Source organism: Nematolebias whitei, chromosome 20 (assembly GCF_014905685.2).
Source record: "Nematolebias whitei isolate Nwh7 chromosome 20, NemWhi1, whole genome shotgun sequence".
NCBI lineage: Eukaryota > Metazoa > Chordata > Actinopteri > Cyprinodontiformes > Rivulidae > Nematolebias > Nematolebias whitei.
This window is the reverse complement of record NC_056517.1, coordinates 18,424,801-18,441,379: the sequence shown is the minus strand read 5'-3', so window position 1 is coordinate 18,441,379 and position 16,579 is coordinate 18,424,801. Positions and strand designations below refer to the sequence as shown.

The 16,579-nt window shown below is 45.3% G+C and overlaps 1 protein-coding gene across 1 annotated transcript in view; it reads right to left on the bottom strand.

Moving 5' to 3' along the window:
- mpp7a (membrane palmitoylated protein 7a) overlaps nucleotides 1-16,579 on the bottom strand; it is a 476,133-nt gene that overhangs the window by 413,560 nt on the left and 45,994 nt on the right. The window contains 2 exon segments of the mRNA XM_037694433.1: nucleotides 1,376-1,461; nucleotides 1,951-2,032. Coding sequence (XP_037550361.1) covers nucleotides 1,376-1,461; nucleotides 1,951-2,032 — 168 coding nt within the window.

Below are 16,579 nucleotides of genomic sequence, written 5' to 3'. Positions count from 1 at the left end.
GCTGACATGGCACCCCAGACCATCACTGACTGTGGGTGCTTCACACTGGACTTCTGGCATTTTGGCATTTCCTTCTCCCCAGTCTTCCTCCAGACTCTGGCACCTTGATTTCTGAATGACGTGCAAAATTTGCTTTCATTCGAAAAAAGTACTTTGGACCACTGAGCAACAGTCCAGTGCTGCTTCTCTGTAGCCCAGGTCAGGTGCTTCTGCCGCTGTTTCTGGTTCAACAGTGGCTTGACCTGGGGAATGCAGCACCTGTAGCCCATTTCCTGCACATGCCTGTGCACAGTGGCTCTGGATGTTTCTACTCCAGACTCAGTCCACTGCTTCCGCAGGTCACCCAAGTTCTGGAATCGGCCCTTCTCCACAATCCTCCTCAGGGTCCGGTCACCTCTTCTCGTTGTGCAGCGTTTTCTGCCACACTTTTCCCTTCCCATAGACTTCCCACTGAGGTGCCTTGATACAGCACTCTGGGAACAGCCTATTCGTTCAGCAATTTCTTTCTGTGTCTTACCCTCTTGCTTGAGGGTGTCAATGATGGCCTTTTGGACAGCAGTCAGGTCGGCAGTCTTACTCATGATTGCGGTTTTGAGTAATGAACAAGGCTGGGAGTTTTAAAAGCCTCAGGAATCTTTTGCAGGTGTTTAGAGTTACGTCATTGATTCAGATGGTTAGGTTAATAGCTTGTTTAGAGAACCTTTTCATGATATGCTATTTTTTTGGGACAGGCATTTTGGGTTTTCATGAGCTGTATGCCATAATCATCAGTATTAAAACAATTAAATACCTGAAATATTTCAGTTGGTGTGCAATGAATCTGAAATATATGAAAGTTTCATTTTTATCATTACATTATGGAAAATAATGACCTTTATCACAATATGCTAATTTTTTTGAGAAGGACCTGTATATATTATTTTTATTAAACTTATCACCTGTGGGCCGAAAGTGACCCATGAGTTGCCAGTTGAATAACCCTGTTTTAACATATGCTTTGTTTGTGGGCACTGAGAGTAAAGCTCTGATAGAACTGAGAAAGTACAAAGTTTAAGAGACTCTCTTAAGTCTGTCTTGGCAAAGTTCTGACCCATAATGTAGCTCATTTGAGGAACAAGGAGAAATCTGCTTGGAGGACCCACAAAGCATCATTTTTATCCAGGGAGACTGTGCGCCTCAATGCATGTGGTCTAAAAGCCAGAAAAGACTTTCAAAGAAAAATCAGTGTTTAATTTTCAGACAAGCAACGGTAGGCCCGGGCTCCTGGAGTTCATTGAAGTTTTTGCCATGATAAACAAGGATTGTTATTTTCACCAAGAGAGTGAAGCTGAAACATAGAAAAACCTTTGGACATGCATAAAAAGTTGAGCCATACCAGAAGTTGAATGACTTCTTCTGGTTTCTTGTTATCCATAAGAATTCCATTGACCTCCTTCAGTTCATCTCCAGCATGAATCAATCCTAACACATTCAAAACACCAAGATTACATTTAGACAATCCCTTTAACATCTGTAACTCCAAACCTTTGACTTAAATGAGCTACTGCATAAAATCCTCTGTACACAATGCCTGGAGTTATGTACATGCAACAAATTAATGTTTACATTCACTGACCAGTGGGAGGGGAAACTAATCAAAATGTTATCACCAACATCTGTGGAAAACTGCCTTTGGCATAACTGTGACAGAGCTGGAAATAGCTGGGCACAATGTATGTACACAATACAAAACATGTGGCAGACATGTGGCATGTCTCAATATATCTGTCAATTATTTTCACTTTTAAAGAGTGGATACAGTGTGTTCTGGCAGAGACAGAATTCATGAACACATCCCAACCCCTGCACACTGGATGTAGTAATACAATTCCACACTGCTGACAGATAAAAGACATGCACACACTTCATATAACAAAAATAATACAGTATATAATATAGAGTTAAACTGACCGCTTCTGTCTGCTGCCCCTCCTCTCATGATGCGTGCTACAATGATGGCTCCTGTCTCTTCATCACGTCTGATTGTTGCTCCCTACAAATAAAATGAGTAAATAAACATGAAACACATTCTAACTTCTGATTAATGCTGTATGATTTAAATAAGTAATTTCTGTCCTCCCTCTGAATATACAGATGTGTTTGTCTAACACACATGCTTTAGGCACCAACCAAGCTGGGCTTTAGGATGGAACACATGGCACACATGTAGCATTATATTTCCACGAGGACCAGATCAAATAGATTTGAAGTTTAGTCAACTTGTATAAACTATTCAGGCTGTAACTCATTCTTCTTCCCTTCTTTACCTGGAGAGATCTCAGTAAGAGTGAATTGTGTGGAACAGGTCAGCAGGAGCAAAGGGCACCATCAGACCTGGTGTCAGGGTCACATGTAAAGCAGCTGCCTGTGATGCTGCCATCCCAAGAAAGCCAGAAAGAGACTATTTTGTGTGAAGTCTTAAAGAATGGTGATCTACAGGGAATGCAACAAAACTGTGACAGACAACAGGGCAAGAGGGAATATGCAGGAAATCTAAGAATATTAGTATATGTGGTACTTGTGTTTCTCTTTGTTTTCTAAACTTGGTTTCTTCATGCTGGCTAATAAACGGGTTCAGTGCTTGGACCAATACTCTTTATATTAACCAGGTGCTGGTCATAAAATTAGAATATGAAAAAGTTATTTATTTCAGTAATTCCATTCAAAAAAAGAAACTTGTATATTATATTCATTCATTACACACAGACTGATATTTTTTAAATGTTTATTTCTTTTAATATTGATGATTATAACTGACAACTAATGAAAACCCCAAATTCAGTTTCTCAGAAAATTAGAATATTACCATACCATTTTATTTATAGAGCACTTAAAACAGTGATGAGGCCAACCAAAGTGCTGTACAAACAGAAAAACAGGCAACACACAAAGCAACATACAAAGTGAAGTAAATCAGAATATAGACATAAAAACATCACATATAATCAATATAACAGTGTATGTGTGAAGCATACCGGTTCAAACCACAGATCATCTGGTGTTGAAAGCTACGGAATAGTAGTGGGTTTTTAAAAGGGATTTGAAAACCAAGGGGGAGGGGGCTTGTCTGACAAGCAGAAGTAACTCGTTCCAAAGTCTTGGGCCTGCTACAGAGAAGACCCTGTCTCCTCTGCGCTTAAGAAGAGTTCCTGGAACTGTGAGAAGCAACTGGTCCGCTGACCTCAAAGTACGTGGTGGGACATACGGCTGTAGAAAATCAGAGAGATGGGGGAGGGGGGCGAAACTGTACAGCGATTTGTAGACAAACGTGAGTATTTTGAACTGGATTCGAAGGTGAACTGGTAGCCAGTGCAAGGAGGCCAAGACTGGTGTAATGTGCTCTCCTGTACTGGTTAGAAATCAAGCTGCTGCATTCTGGACCAGTTGAAGTTGTGCAATGGAGGTCTGACTGATACCAAACAAGAGTAAATTGCAGTAATCAAGCCTAGATGTAATGAATGTGTTTATTACTGTCTCCAGGTTATTTTTGGACTATATAGGCTTCAGCTTAGAAAATCGCAGTTGGAAAAAACAGGATTTAACAATCATGTTTACATGACTGTTGAGTTTCATGGAAGGGTCCATTATCACTCCCAGATTTGTGACTCTTTGTATTTATAACAGGGCTAGAGCAGAAAGGTCGATGCAGTGGTTCGTGATCGTGTCGTTGGGAGGGAACAACATGACTTCAGACTTCTTTTCATTGAAACTTAAGAAATTTAAAGCCATCCAGTCCCTCATGTCAGCCAGGGAGTCAAGCAGATGTTGAATAGAGCATGTACCATTGTGTCTTAGGGGGAAGTAAATTTGACAGTCATCGGCGTAGAAGTGAAAGGGTATGTTGTGTTTCTGGAAAATAGCACCAAGTGACAGCAGGTATAAAGAGAATAGGAGGGGACCCAGGATGGACCCCTGTGGACCCCCCCCCCCCCGCCATTTAAGCTCTGCCGCTGCAGAACTAAAATCTTTGATGGAAACACAAAAGGATCTGTCAGCGAGGTAGGATCTGAACCAATTGAGGGCTGACCCTGTGATGCCCACGCACTGCTCCAACCTAGCAATGAGAATCTTATGGTCGATAGTGTCAAAAGTGGATGTAAGGTCCAAAGGTCCAATAGGACAAGCAGCACAGAATCACCAGTATCTGTGGATAAGAAGATGTCATTAAAAACCTTCAGTAGGGCAGTTTCAGTGCTGTGGAGTGGTTTAAAGCCAGATTGGAATTACTTAAGACCAATATAAAAAAATAAAAAAAAGGATTTTTAGAAATGTTGGCCAACTGAAAAGTATGAACATGAAAAATATGAGCATGTACAGCACTCAATACTTAGTTGGGGCTCCTTTTGCCTGGATTACTGCAGCAATGCAGCCTGGCATGGAGTCAATCGGTCTGTGGCACTGCTCAGGTGTTATGAGAGCCCAGGTTGCTCTGATAGTGGCCTTGAGCTCTTCTGAATTGTTGGGTCTGGCGTATCGCATCTTCCTCTTCACAATACCACATAGATTTTCTAGTGCTGACCAATTAAGAACAGGGATACCATGGTCCTTAAACCAGGTACTGGTAGCTTTGGCACTGGGTGAAAGTGTCAAGTCCTGTTGGAAAATGAAATCTGTATCTCCATAAAGTTGGTCAGCAGTAGGAAGCATGAAGTGCTCTAAAACGTCCTGGTAGACGGCTGCGTTGACCTTGGACCTCAGAAAAGACAGTGGACCAACACAAAAGATGACATGGTACCCCAAACCATCATTGACTGTAGAAACTTGACACTGGACCACAAGCAACATGGATTCTGTGCCTCTCCTCTCTTCCTCCACACTCTGGGACCTTGATTTTTTTCATTCATTCATTCATTCAACCTTTATTTAGACAGATAAATCACATTGAGCCTCGAAGACTCATTTACAAGTGAAATCTGTTTAGACAGACAAAAAGTAGTGAAACTGGACATGTAAGAATTGGAAGCAAAAAAAATCCTATTAAACATTGTCTTCTTGGCTGAGAAGAAAAACTAATATTAAAAATATACCTTGCACATACAAGCACATAGTGACCTAGACATTCCTCGGGGGGGGGGGGGGGGCACGACAAGAGCAGTGAGCAATGTCCATGGACACACTCGAGGATACTGAAGAGTTATGATAAGGCGTTCCCTCTGGTGAGATCCGTAAATAATCTCGAGGGATGTCGGGGAATGGCCAAGGACAACGCCAATGGAAATCCAAGAGTCCTGAAATGATGAAACAATGTTTATTCAGCTGGTTTCCTCTAGTTGATCAGATGGAAATTCGCCGATAGGAGGGGGAGGGGGGCAGAGCGTCACATTACATGTTCTCCAGGCAAATTCAGATAAGATGGCCTTCAAGGCCAGCCAGGGGAGCCAAATTCAGATAAACACACAGTTGTTTTGGGGACATGCAAAACTTTAATGACATCTACCTTGAGTCTGTGTTGGTCCACTCTGTTCCGAAATGTCCAAATTACTTGGCCACACCAAAAGAATGTGGCTGAGTAAAATCCCCGAGATCTGATCCATTCTGCCAAAAGCATATGAGTATGGGTACTTGAGGCATGAACCAAGCCATCATAAGGCAAGCAGCATGATCGGGTCCAAATTTGCTGCAGATGTCTTCCTTGTTTGTAGATAAACCAGCAGCCATCCGAATCCCAAAAGCAGGAATCAGTTATCATAAATCCAATTATAAATGCATCCTTAAAATCCACAAATGGCAGCAGAGATAGACACATCATCAAGTCTTCCAAATCAATGAGATGTCCAGCTGCGTGCATGCCAACAGTGCAAATCAGCTCACCTAAAGCTTGTCTTCTCTTCGAAGAAATGTTAACAATTGTGTTGAGGGACCAACTGATCAAATCAAGTCCGTAATTATGGTTCGGAAGATATGTAAAAGAGACTCAAAAGCAGTTTCACAGACAGACAGAGCAGCAAAGCAAAGCGGAGAGGGAGAGGAGGGGAAAAAGCGTCCAACAGCAGCAAGAGCAAATGTTGAAGAAAATGAAAAATGTACTTTCATCAGAGAACATAACTTTGGACCACTCAGCAGCAGCAGTCCCAGGCGAGATGCTTCTGATGCTATCTCTTATTCAAGAGTGGCTAGACACAAGGAATGTGATAGCTGAAACCCATGTCTTGTATATGTCTGTGTGTGGTGGTTCTTGAAGCACTGACTTCAGCTGCAGTCCACTCTTTGTGAATCTCCCCCACATTTTGGAATGTGTTTTGTTTCACCATTCTCTCCAGGGTGTGGTCATCCCTATTGCTTGTACACTTTTTCTACCACATATTTTCCTTCCCTTTGCCTCTCTATTAATGTGCTTGGACACAGAGCTCTGAACAGCCAACCTCTTTTCAAGATGGCGCCCGAGCTGGTGGCTTGCCGTTCACCTCTCTCCACTCTGTTTGTTTTTTTGCTATTTTTATCATTCTTCCTCAATAACATCAACTCACTGCTGGTGTATGATCGTGAGCAACTTCTAAATCTACAATTTTCCACAAAACATCTCGCCTCGTACGATCATTTCTACCGAGGGTCTGGGCCCCCACCTCCACTGCTCGGGAGCGTCCCTGCTTACCTTCGCCGTGATGTTTTCCTGCCTGCACGGAAACATCGCTCCCGCCGCCGCGGGAGACGTGCTGGCCGCCTCGTGAGGCTCAAAGCGAGCCTCGCTCGCTCCTCAGCAACAGCTGACCACCGGACTGAGGATCCTCCACCTGGATGTCTCGCGGAGTCCTGCCCGCTGAAGAACGTGGGGTCGGAGGTGCGCAGCGGGCGCGCGCTCAGCTGCGAAGTTTCCGACAGTCTCCAGCTGATCGAGGTCTGCCTGGGTTCTTCATCTGCACCATCTCCTGCCACCCGATCGGTCTGTCCCAACGACCCTGCTGTGTCCGGCGGCTCTCGGACTCCGGCTGTTTGTCCCGGACCGCGCAGCGGGCGCGCGCCCAGCTGCGGTGGGTCCGAAAGTCTCCAGCTGATCGGGGCCTGCCCTGGTCCATCGGTTGCACCATCTACTGCTGTCCCGTCGGAGTGTACCAACGACCCTGCTGTGTCCGGCGGCTCTCGGATTCAGGCTCTTCATTCTGGACTTCGCGGCGGACGCGCGCGAAGCTGCGCTTCCTCTGGCCGGAGGAGGCGAAGGCCCGACGTAAACAACCTGAGGCCGCTGATCAGCGTCCTCCCCTCAACTTTTCCCCCAGCTGCTGGCCTAACAAGGTTTGCTCTCCTCAATGTGAGATCTTTATCAACCAAAACTTTTATAATAAATGACTTCTTCTGCTCCAATAACCTGGACTTCTTGTTTCTGACGGAGACCTGGCTTCCTCCTGGTGAGTCAAGCGTTTTTACTGAACTTGTGCCTGCAGACTGTACTTTTCTTAACTGCCCGAGGCCATCTGGAAGAGGTGGAGGAGTTTTAGCTCTTTTTAAGAAAATTTGGAAATGCAGACTGCTTCTGACAGCAGCTTTTGAGACCTTTGAGCTGCTGCATTTTGAACTGGGCCGCTCCAAACCCATCCTGGTTGCTGCTCTTTACAGACCCCCCAAATCATCAACAGGCTTCATCAATGAACTGTCTGACTTTCTCACTGGAATACTCTTAAAATACGACCGTGTGCTGATTCTAGGGGACTTCAATATACACGTCTGTTGCCCTGAGAAGCCTTTGGTGCAGGACTTTCTAAATCTGATCCACTCTCTAAACCTGGTGCAAAATGTTGTTGGCCCCACGCATCAGCAGGGGCACACTCTCGATATTGTTTTGTCTTATGGTGTATCTGTGTTAAATCTGGAAATTGGGGATGCTATCATATCCGATCACAAACCCATCTCATTTGAAATCTCTCTTGCTCGTGAGTCTAAATCCCCCACTCCACCTAGGACCTGTCGTGTATTCAACCCTTCAACCTCTGCTCGTTTTTCCTCTGCTTTTATCACCACTGCTGTTTCAACTCCTGAAACCTCTGCCTGTGTCAGTACTCATGAGCTGCTTAGTCACCACAATGAGACCTGCACCAAGATCTTGGATCTGGTGGCCCCACTGAAAGTCAGGAAAGCAAGGAGAACCCAGTACCCGTGGATAAACGAGACCACCAGGGCAGCGAGACGACTGTGCAGGAGAGCAGAGCGCAAATGGAAAAAGGACCAACTCCAGGTTTCTTTCATTTTGCTAAAAACCTGTTTAAAAAATTACCAAAACACCGTCAAATCAGAAAAAAACAAATACTTCTCCCAACTGATCAGTGAAAATAAAAACAACCCCCGCACCCTTTTCACAGCAGTAAATTCCATTCTTAATGGCCCTTTGTCTGAATGCATGGACGCCTCTGTGGACGTCTGTAACGACTTCACAAGATTCTTTGTTGGTAAGGTAGAGCTGATCAGATCTTCCATCCCCCGCTCCTCAGTCGACCCATCGGTTTTTGTCCCATGTTCAGCCACTTTCAGGAATTTCAATCCAATCACACTCCCATTGTTAAACAAAGTTGTTGGTCACATGAAACCCTCAGGCTCCCCTGCTGATCCAATCTCTCCCTCACTGTTCAAACAGGTTCTACCAGCGATTGGGCCCGCTGTTCTTAATATTCTTAACAGTAGCTTTGCTACAAGCGTGGTTCCACAGGCCTTTAAAAATGCAGTAGTCACTCCTTTAATCAAGAAACCTGGACTTGACCCCTCAGTGCACTCAAATTACAGACCAATCTCAAAGCTTCCCTTCCTGTCCAAAATCCTAGAAAAAATAGTCTTTACTCAGTTGAATCAATTTTTAACTGAGAACAAAATCTTTGAGGTCTTTCAGTCTGGTTTTAAGCAACTCCACAGCACAGAAACAGCTTTGGTTAGGGTTTGCAATGACATTTTAACTTCAAATGATTCTGGTCACTATGTGGTACTTGTACTCCTTGATCTTACTGCTGCTTTTGACACCGTCGACCACAGTATCCTCATCTCACGGCTCGAACACTGGGTTGGGATTACAGGAGCTGCTTTAGACTGGTTCCGTTCTTACCTCTCTGACAGGACTTTTTGTGTCAAGGTTGGTGAAAGTCTGTCCACTTCGGTCCCTCTTTCCTGCGGGGTCCCACAGGGCTCGATCCTTGGACCCCTTCTCTTCTCGCTCTATCTGCTCCCACTGGGATCCATCTTAAGAAAACATGCCATCTCATTCCATTGTTATGCCGATGACTGCCAGATCTACCTGCCACTGAAACCAGCCAGTGCTCGTTCCATCCACCCTCTCCTCAAATGTCTAGATGACATTAAGGCATGGATGACTTCAAATTTTCTCAGTTTTAACAACCAGAAAACTGAAGTCATCGTCTTTAGTCCTAGCTCAGCTGCCTCCTCAGATCCTGCAAACCTGGACTCACTTCAGCCCTATCTCAAGCACAATGTTAGAAATCTCGGGGTGGTCTTTGACTCGGATTTCAAGTTTGACAAACAGATCAGTTCAGTTCTGCAGAAAAGTTTTTTCCAACTGCGGCAGGTAGCTAAGCTCAAGCCAGTGTTATCCAGACCCAACCTTGAAACATTAGTCCATGCCTTCATCACAACCCGCCTGGACTATTGTAACTCACTTTATGCTGGGGTCAGTCAGGCGTCCATTTCACGTCTCCAGCTCGTCCAAAATGCAGCTGCTCGGCTTTTAACTGGTACACGTAGGTCTGAGCACATCACACCTGTTCTGTCCTCCCTTCACTGGCTTCCTGTGCGATCCAGAATCGACTTCAAGATTCTCCTCCTGACATATAAGTGCCTAAATGGCCTCGCACCCCTCTACCTCTCCGAGCTCCTGGAACCATATGTTCCGTCTCGGGCCCTGAGATCATCGGACCAGCTTCTTTTGGTCGTTCCAAAATCACGCCTGAAGCTCCGAGGGGATCGAGCTTTTTCAGTCAGAGGTCCCAACCTGTGGAACAACCTGCCCCTCAACATCAGGCAGGCCTCCTCCCTCCTGATGTTCAAATCCCTCCTTAAAACGCACCTGTTTGCTCTGGCGTTTAATACTGTGTGAGTTAGTTTATTTTGTTCTGTGTACCTCATTTTAAATTCTGTTGTTTTATGATTGACGTTTATTTTTACTGCTTGTTTTTCCTTAGTGTGATCATTAGTGTGTGTTATTGCTCCAGTAATTTTAATTCTGTATGATGTTTTTGTTTTGCTGCCTATGTTTTGCTACATTTCTGTTAAGCACTTTGATAACAGTTTATCTGTTTTAAATTGTGCTCTACAAATAAAGATGACTTGACTTGACTTGACTTTAGCAATGACCTTTTGTGTTTTGTCCTCCTTGTGCAAGGTGTCAGTGGTCGTCTTTTGGACAACTGTCCAGTCAACAGTCTTCCCCATGATTGTGTAGCCTACAAAACTAGATGGAGAGACCATTTAAAGGCCTTTGCAGGTGTTTTCAGTTAAGTAGCTGATTAGAGTGTGGCACCAGGTGTCTTCAATTTTGAACATTTTCACAATATTCTAATTTTCTGATATACTGATTTTGGGATTTTCATTAGTTGTCAGTTTTAATCATCAACATTAAAATAAATAAACATTTGAAATATATCAGTATGTGTGTAATGAATTAATATAATATACAAGTTTCACTTTTTGAATGGAACTACTGAAATAAATCAACTTTTACATGATATTCAAATTTTATGACCAGCACCTGTATATGCTTTCATTAGGTAAAGTTATTAAACAGCATGGGATATATTTTCATTGTTATACTGAAGATACACAGTTATATTTGTTCATGACATCCAACAAATCCAATCAGTTACTTAGACTATCAACATGTTTGATATAAAAATATGTTTTATAAAAATATATTAAGTTGCCTTTATGCCTATTCAAACATATATATTGTGTGTGTGTGTTACTTTTCAGAATTAAATGTCTAAATTGCCATAAAAGGCAAGGGTGGAATGATATAGGAATGATTATTTTGATGCTTTTATTGTGAGAGTTCCACTACCTGCAGCTCCTCCTCTAATTGGCTGCTGATTGCCACCAGCTGGCAGCCATCCATCTGAAGAGCTCCTGCTACTATTTAAGGCTGCAGTCCAGTGTGACTCATCGCTGGAGCATTGTACCCTATTCGGTATTTATGCTTTTGGCCATTATATGAAAAATATATGAGAAGTACTTACCTTTGTTTCTGTGTCTACAGTCCTCCTGTTTTCTTGGCTCCCGTTTGGATTCAGAGTTCCATGGTCCTGGTTCATGTTCTCCGTGCCTCGCCTTCCAGCCACACGCCTGTCCTTCCAGTAGTGTCCCGCCTTCCCTTTGGATCAACCCTGGTGACTAAACGTCCTCGCCAAACTCTTACTTCACCATCTGTAAGGAAAAACAAAACAAAGAAATTAAGAACTGCAACTGGACTCCACTTACTCAACTCTCTCTTCCAGGATCTTCCAAAGATGACCCACTGTAAATAGACACTGTACATAATAAACATCACTACGTTTTCTAACCAAGTCTTGTCTTTTCTGGTTTCGCTCCATCTGGGTTCCTCGAGTCTTGACAGAAATGCTCCAGCCAAACAAGGCCCAGAACGAGACCAGAGAGGAACAAGCCACCTCTTCATCTGAGATGGAACACATCCAGGAGAGGCTCCAACAAGTTCTAGAACAACAACATGAAACACAGAACAACTTGAGAGAACTGGGAGGTATGGTTCACGCTCTTAATCAAAGACTCTCGTCTTCTTCACCTTCCCCAGCTTCTGTTACTAGGCCCAAGTTCCAAGCGGAATCCAAGGACCCGGTCTCAATCCAACAGGTAATCACGAAACCTTCAGAATATTTCTCTGGAGACCCAAGCCTGTGTGGAGGATTCTTACTACAGATCAAACTAGCATTCAAAGGAGCACCTCAGTTATATTCTTCCGACACAGCAAAAATAAATTATTTCACCCACCAGCTGAAGGGTGAAGCGCTTCGGTGGGTTAATTCCTTTTTCCAATTTCATGATCCGGATTTTGTTTCATTTGATACCTTGTTAAAAGAATTTCGCCAAATTTTTGACCGTCCATTGCAGAAGCCCAACGCCGTTAAGCGACTCCTGGGGTTACGCCAGGGCCGGCGACCTGTGGCGGAGTACGCCCTCGATTTCCGCATCATCGCTGCACAGACTGGGTGGCCCGACACAGCACTACAAGGTACCTTCCTAAATTCTCTTTCTGACCCCTTAAAAGATCAGATCGCCTTAAGAGACGAGCCGGAGGGTTTCGACGAACTGATTGAGCTAGCGATAGCTATTGACGAGCGCTTCCGAGAGCGGAAACGAGAGAGAGACTACACTTCCCACAATCACTCCACTTCCGGGTTCACGTCACCAGGTGAGACCTACGCCTACAAAAGTTGGTCAGCAAACTACAAAGACCAGGAGAGACCCGTTGCCGGTTCTTCTTCTTCTTCTTCTAAAAAAACAACTGAATTTTTCCCTGCTCAGCCCGACCCAGAGCCAATGCAGATTGGTCGTACTCATTTAACTCCAGAAGAAAGACAGAGACGTTTTGTTTCCAAGCTTTGTCTTTATTGTGGTAGACCTGGCCATTTTCTTGCTCAATGCCCGTTTCGGGGAAACGGGAACTTCCACCAGTAAAGAGAGAGTTACTGGTGGGAACTTCTACTCTCTCTCCCACACATCGATTTATGCTTCCTGTTATTATCCAAATAAATCATGATCGCCTTCCTGTGTCAGCTCTTGTTGATTCTGGTGCAGAGCAAAATTTAATTAGTCTAGATCTAGTCAAGAAACTATCCTTACCTACCCTCGAGGTTCCTCCAATCTCCATTGCCGGTGTTACGGGCAAGAACTTGGCACGAGTTCTTGGTAAAACTATTAAGCTAAACCTAACGTCTGGAAACCATCATGAGATGATTGATTTCTTTATATTTGAGTCTCCACACACTCAGGTCATCTTAGGTTATCCCTGGCTCCTAGAACATAATCCTCACATTAACTGGAGACAAAAAAGGGTTGAGGGATGGAGTGATTATTGTTTAAAGAACTGTTTACGTTCTGCCATCCCTAACCAGCCCTCTGTAGACACTCCTCATGAGGCTACAGATATTTCTATGGTTCCCCCTGTTTATCACGATCTAGCCCCAGTATTTAACAAACAACGAGCCTTATCTCTTCCTCCGCACCGGCCATACGATTGTGCTATCAACCTTCTCCCTGGGTCTCCTTTTCCTACTAGTCGACTGTACAACCTCTCTGGTCCTGAAAGAGAGGCCATGAAGAAATATATTGAGGAGTCCCTTCTCTCTGGCATTATCCGTCCCTCTACTTCTCCTGTAGGAGCAGGATTCTTTTTTGTTTCCAAAAAGGACGGCACCCTTCGCCCCTGTATCGACTACCGGGGTCTCAATAATATCACAATCAAGAATAAGTATCCCCTTCCTCTCATCGAATCCATCCATGAACAACTACAATCAGCAACTGTGTTTACTAAGCTAGACCTCAGAAATGCCTACCATCTCGTCCGTGTACGGGAGGGTGATGAGTGGAAGACCGCCTTTAGAACACCACTCGGACATTTCGAGTATTTGGTCATGCCATTCGGTCTGACCAATGTACCTGCCGTTTTTCAAGCTCTTGTTAATGATGTGCTTCGAGATTTCATTGGTGACTTTGTTTTTGTATATCTAGATGATATACTCATCTACTCGAGGGATAAGGAGGAGCACATCAGGAGAGTTAGAACCGTCTTGCAAAGACTCCACGAAAACCAACTGTTCGTTAAAGGGGAGAAGTGTGAGTTCCATGTTTCCTCTGTATCTTTCCTGGGTTTCATTTTTGAGGGAGGATGTTACAGAACAGATCCTGCTAAAATCAAGGCGGTGGTGGATTGGCCGATTCCCGACTCAAGGAAGCAGCTCCAACGTTTCCTTGGGTTTGCCAACTTTTACAGGCGGTTCATTAGGGACTACAGTCGGATCGCTTCTCCTCTCTCCAAATTAACATCCACCAAGGTAACGTTCAAATGGAACCCTGAGGCCGATGCCGCCTTTAGTAAACTGAAGTCGTTATTCGCCTCTACACCAATTCTGAGTCATCCAGACCCTGAGCGCCAATTCATCCTGGAAGTTGATGCTTCAGACTCTGGTGTGGGGGCCATACTCTCGCAACGTTCTCCGGAGGATAACAAGGTTCATCCATGTGCATTTTTTTCGAAACGTTTATCCATTGCAGAAAGGAACTATGATGTGGGCAATCGAGAGCTGTTGGCCGTCAAGTTGGCATTAGAAGAGTGGCGTCACTGGTTGGAAGGCACGGTAACCCCTTTTCTAATATGGACTGACCACAAAAACCTCACTTATCTCAGGGATGCCAAGAGATTGACCCCTAGACAAGCACGGTGGTCCTTGTTCTTTAACCGGTTTAACTACGTCTTGACCTTCAGACCCGGTTCCAAGAACGTTAAACCAGACGCTCTTTCTCGTCAATTCTCTCCCCCAGACTGTACGGAGATGGAAGAAAGCATTCTTCCCTCAGCCTGTGTGGTGGGAACCCTCACATGGGACATCGAGAAGGAGATACGTGAGGCTCATCGTGACGACCCTGATCCTGGCACCGGACCCCCTAAGACCCTCTTCGTTCCCTCTACCATGAGAGCCAAGGTACTGCATTGGATTCATACTCATAAGTTTTCCTGTCATCCTGGTTCGTCCCGTATGCTCTCTCTCACAAGGAGTCATTTCTGGTGGCCCACTCTCACCGCCGATGTGAAGGAGTTCGTAGCCGCCTGTCCCACCTGTGCTCGCAACAAGTCCAGCAATCAACCACCGACTGGTTTGTTACAACCTCTGCCTGTTCCCAGTCGTCCTTGGTCACACATCTCTGTGGACTTTGTCACGGGTCTACCTCCCAGTGAAGGTAACACCACCATCTTGACCATTGTTGACAGGTTCTCTAAAGCGGCTCATTTTGTTCCCCTACCTAAGCTCCCTTCTGCATTCGAGACCGCTCAACTCCTTATCCAGCATGTCTTCCGGATTCATGGGATTCCCTCCGATGTGGTCTCGGACCGTGGTCCTCAATTCACCTCCCAAGTCTGGCAGGCTTTCTGCAAAACCTTAGGGGCCACCTCCAGTCTCACTTCGGGTCATCATCCACAATCCAATGGTCAGGCTGAGCGCTGTAATCAGGACCTTGAAACCACTCTTCGTTGTGTCGCCGAGAAGGATCCCTCAGCCTGGAGCCAGCACCTAGTGTGGGTGGAGTATGCCCACAATTCCCACAAATCATCCGCCACAGGTATGTCCCCTTTTGAGGCCTCCCTCGGCTATATCCCTCCCTTGTTCCCCAGCCAGGAGACCGACATCTCTGTCCCGTCGGTACTACGCCATTTTCGACGGTGTCGACGTGTCTGGCGACAGGCTAAGACAGCTCTGACTCGTGCTTCTGCCCAAGCTAAGCGATTTGCTGATCGCCACCGCACACCAGCTCCTTTGTACCAGGTGGGACAGAAGGTATGGCTCTCCACTAAGGATATTCAACTCAAGGATACACCCAGAAAGATGGCGCCCCGGTTCATTGGTCCTTTTCCCATCATTGCTATCATCAATCCCTCCGCTATACGCCTTCGTCTCCCCCATTCCATGAAGGTCCACCCCACTTTTCACGTCTCCCAGGTTAAGCCGGTGGCCGTCAGTCCCTTGTGCCCTCCTGCCGACCTCCCTCCACCCGCCCGACTAATCGACAATCATCCTGCCTTTAGTGTCCGGACCGTCCTCGACGTACGACGCAGAGGACGTGGGTTCCAGTATCTGGTGGACTGGGAGGGTTACGGTCCTGAAGAACGATCATGGATCCCCCGGTCTTTTATCCTGGACCCCAGCCTCATTACATCGTTCTTCCGTAACCACCCCGAGAAACGTCTCCGGTCGCCTGGGGGCGACCCTTGAGGGGGGGGTACTGTGAGAGTTCCACTACCTGCAGCTCCTCCTCTAATTGGCTGCTGATTGCCACCAGCTGGCAGCCATCCATCTGAAGAGCTCCTGCTACTATTTAAGGCTGCAGTCCAGTGTGACTCATCGCTGGAGCATTGTACCCTATTCGGTATTTATGCTTTTGGCCATTATATGAAAAATATATGAGAAGTACTTACCTTTGTTTCTGTGTCTACAGTCCTCCTGTTTTCTTGGCTCCCGTTTGGATTCAGAGTTCCATGGTCCTGGTTCATGTTCTCCGTGCCTCGCCTTCCAGCCACACGCCTGTCCTTCCAGTAGTGTCCCGCCTTCCCTTTGGATCAACCCTGGTGACTAAACGTCCTTGCCAAACTCTTACTTCACCATCTGTAAGGAAAAACAAAACAAAGAAATTAAGAACTGCAACTGGACTCCACTTACTCAACTCTCTCTTCCAGGATCTTCCAAAGATGACCCACTGTAAATAGACACTGTACATAATAAACATCACTACGTTTTCTAACCAAGTCTTGTCTTTTCTGGTTTCGCTCCATCTGGGTTCCTCGAGTCTTGACAGGATATACACGTATATCCTTTTTTTTCATTCA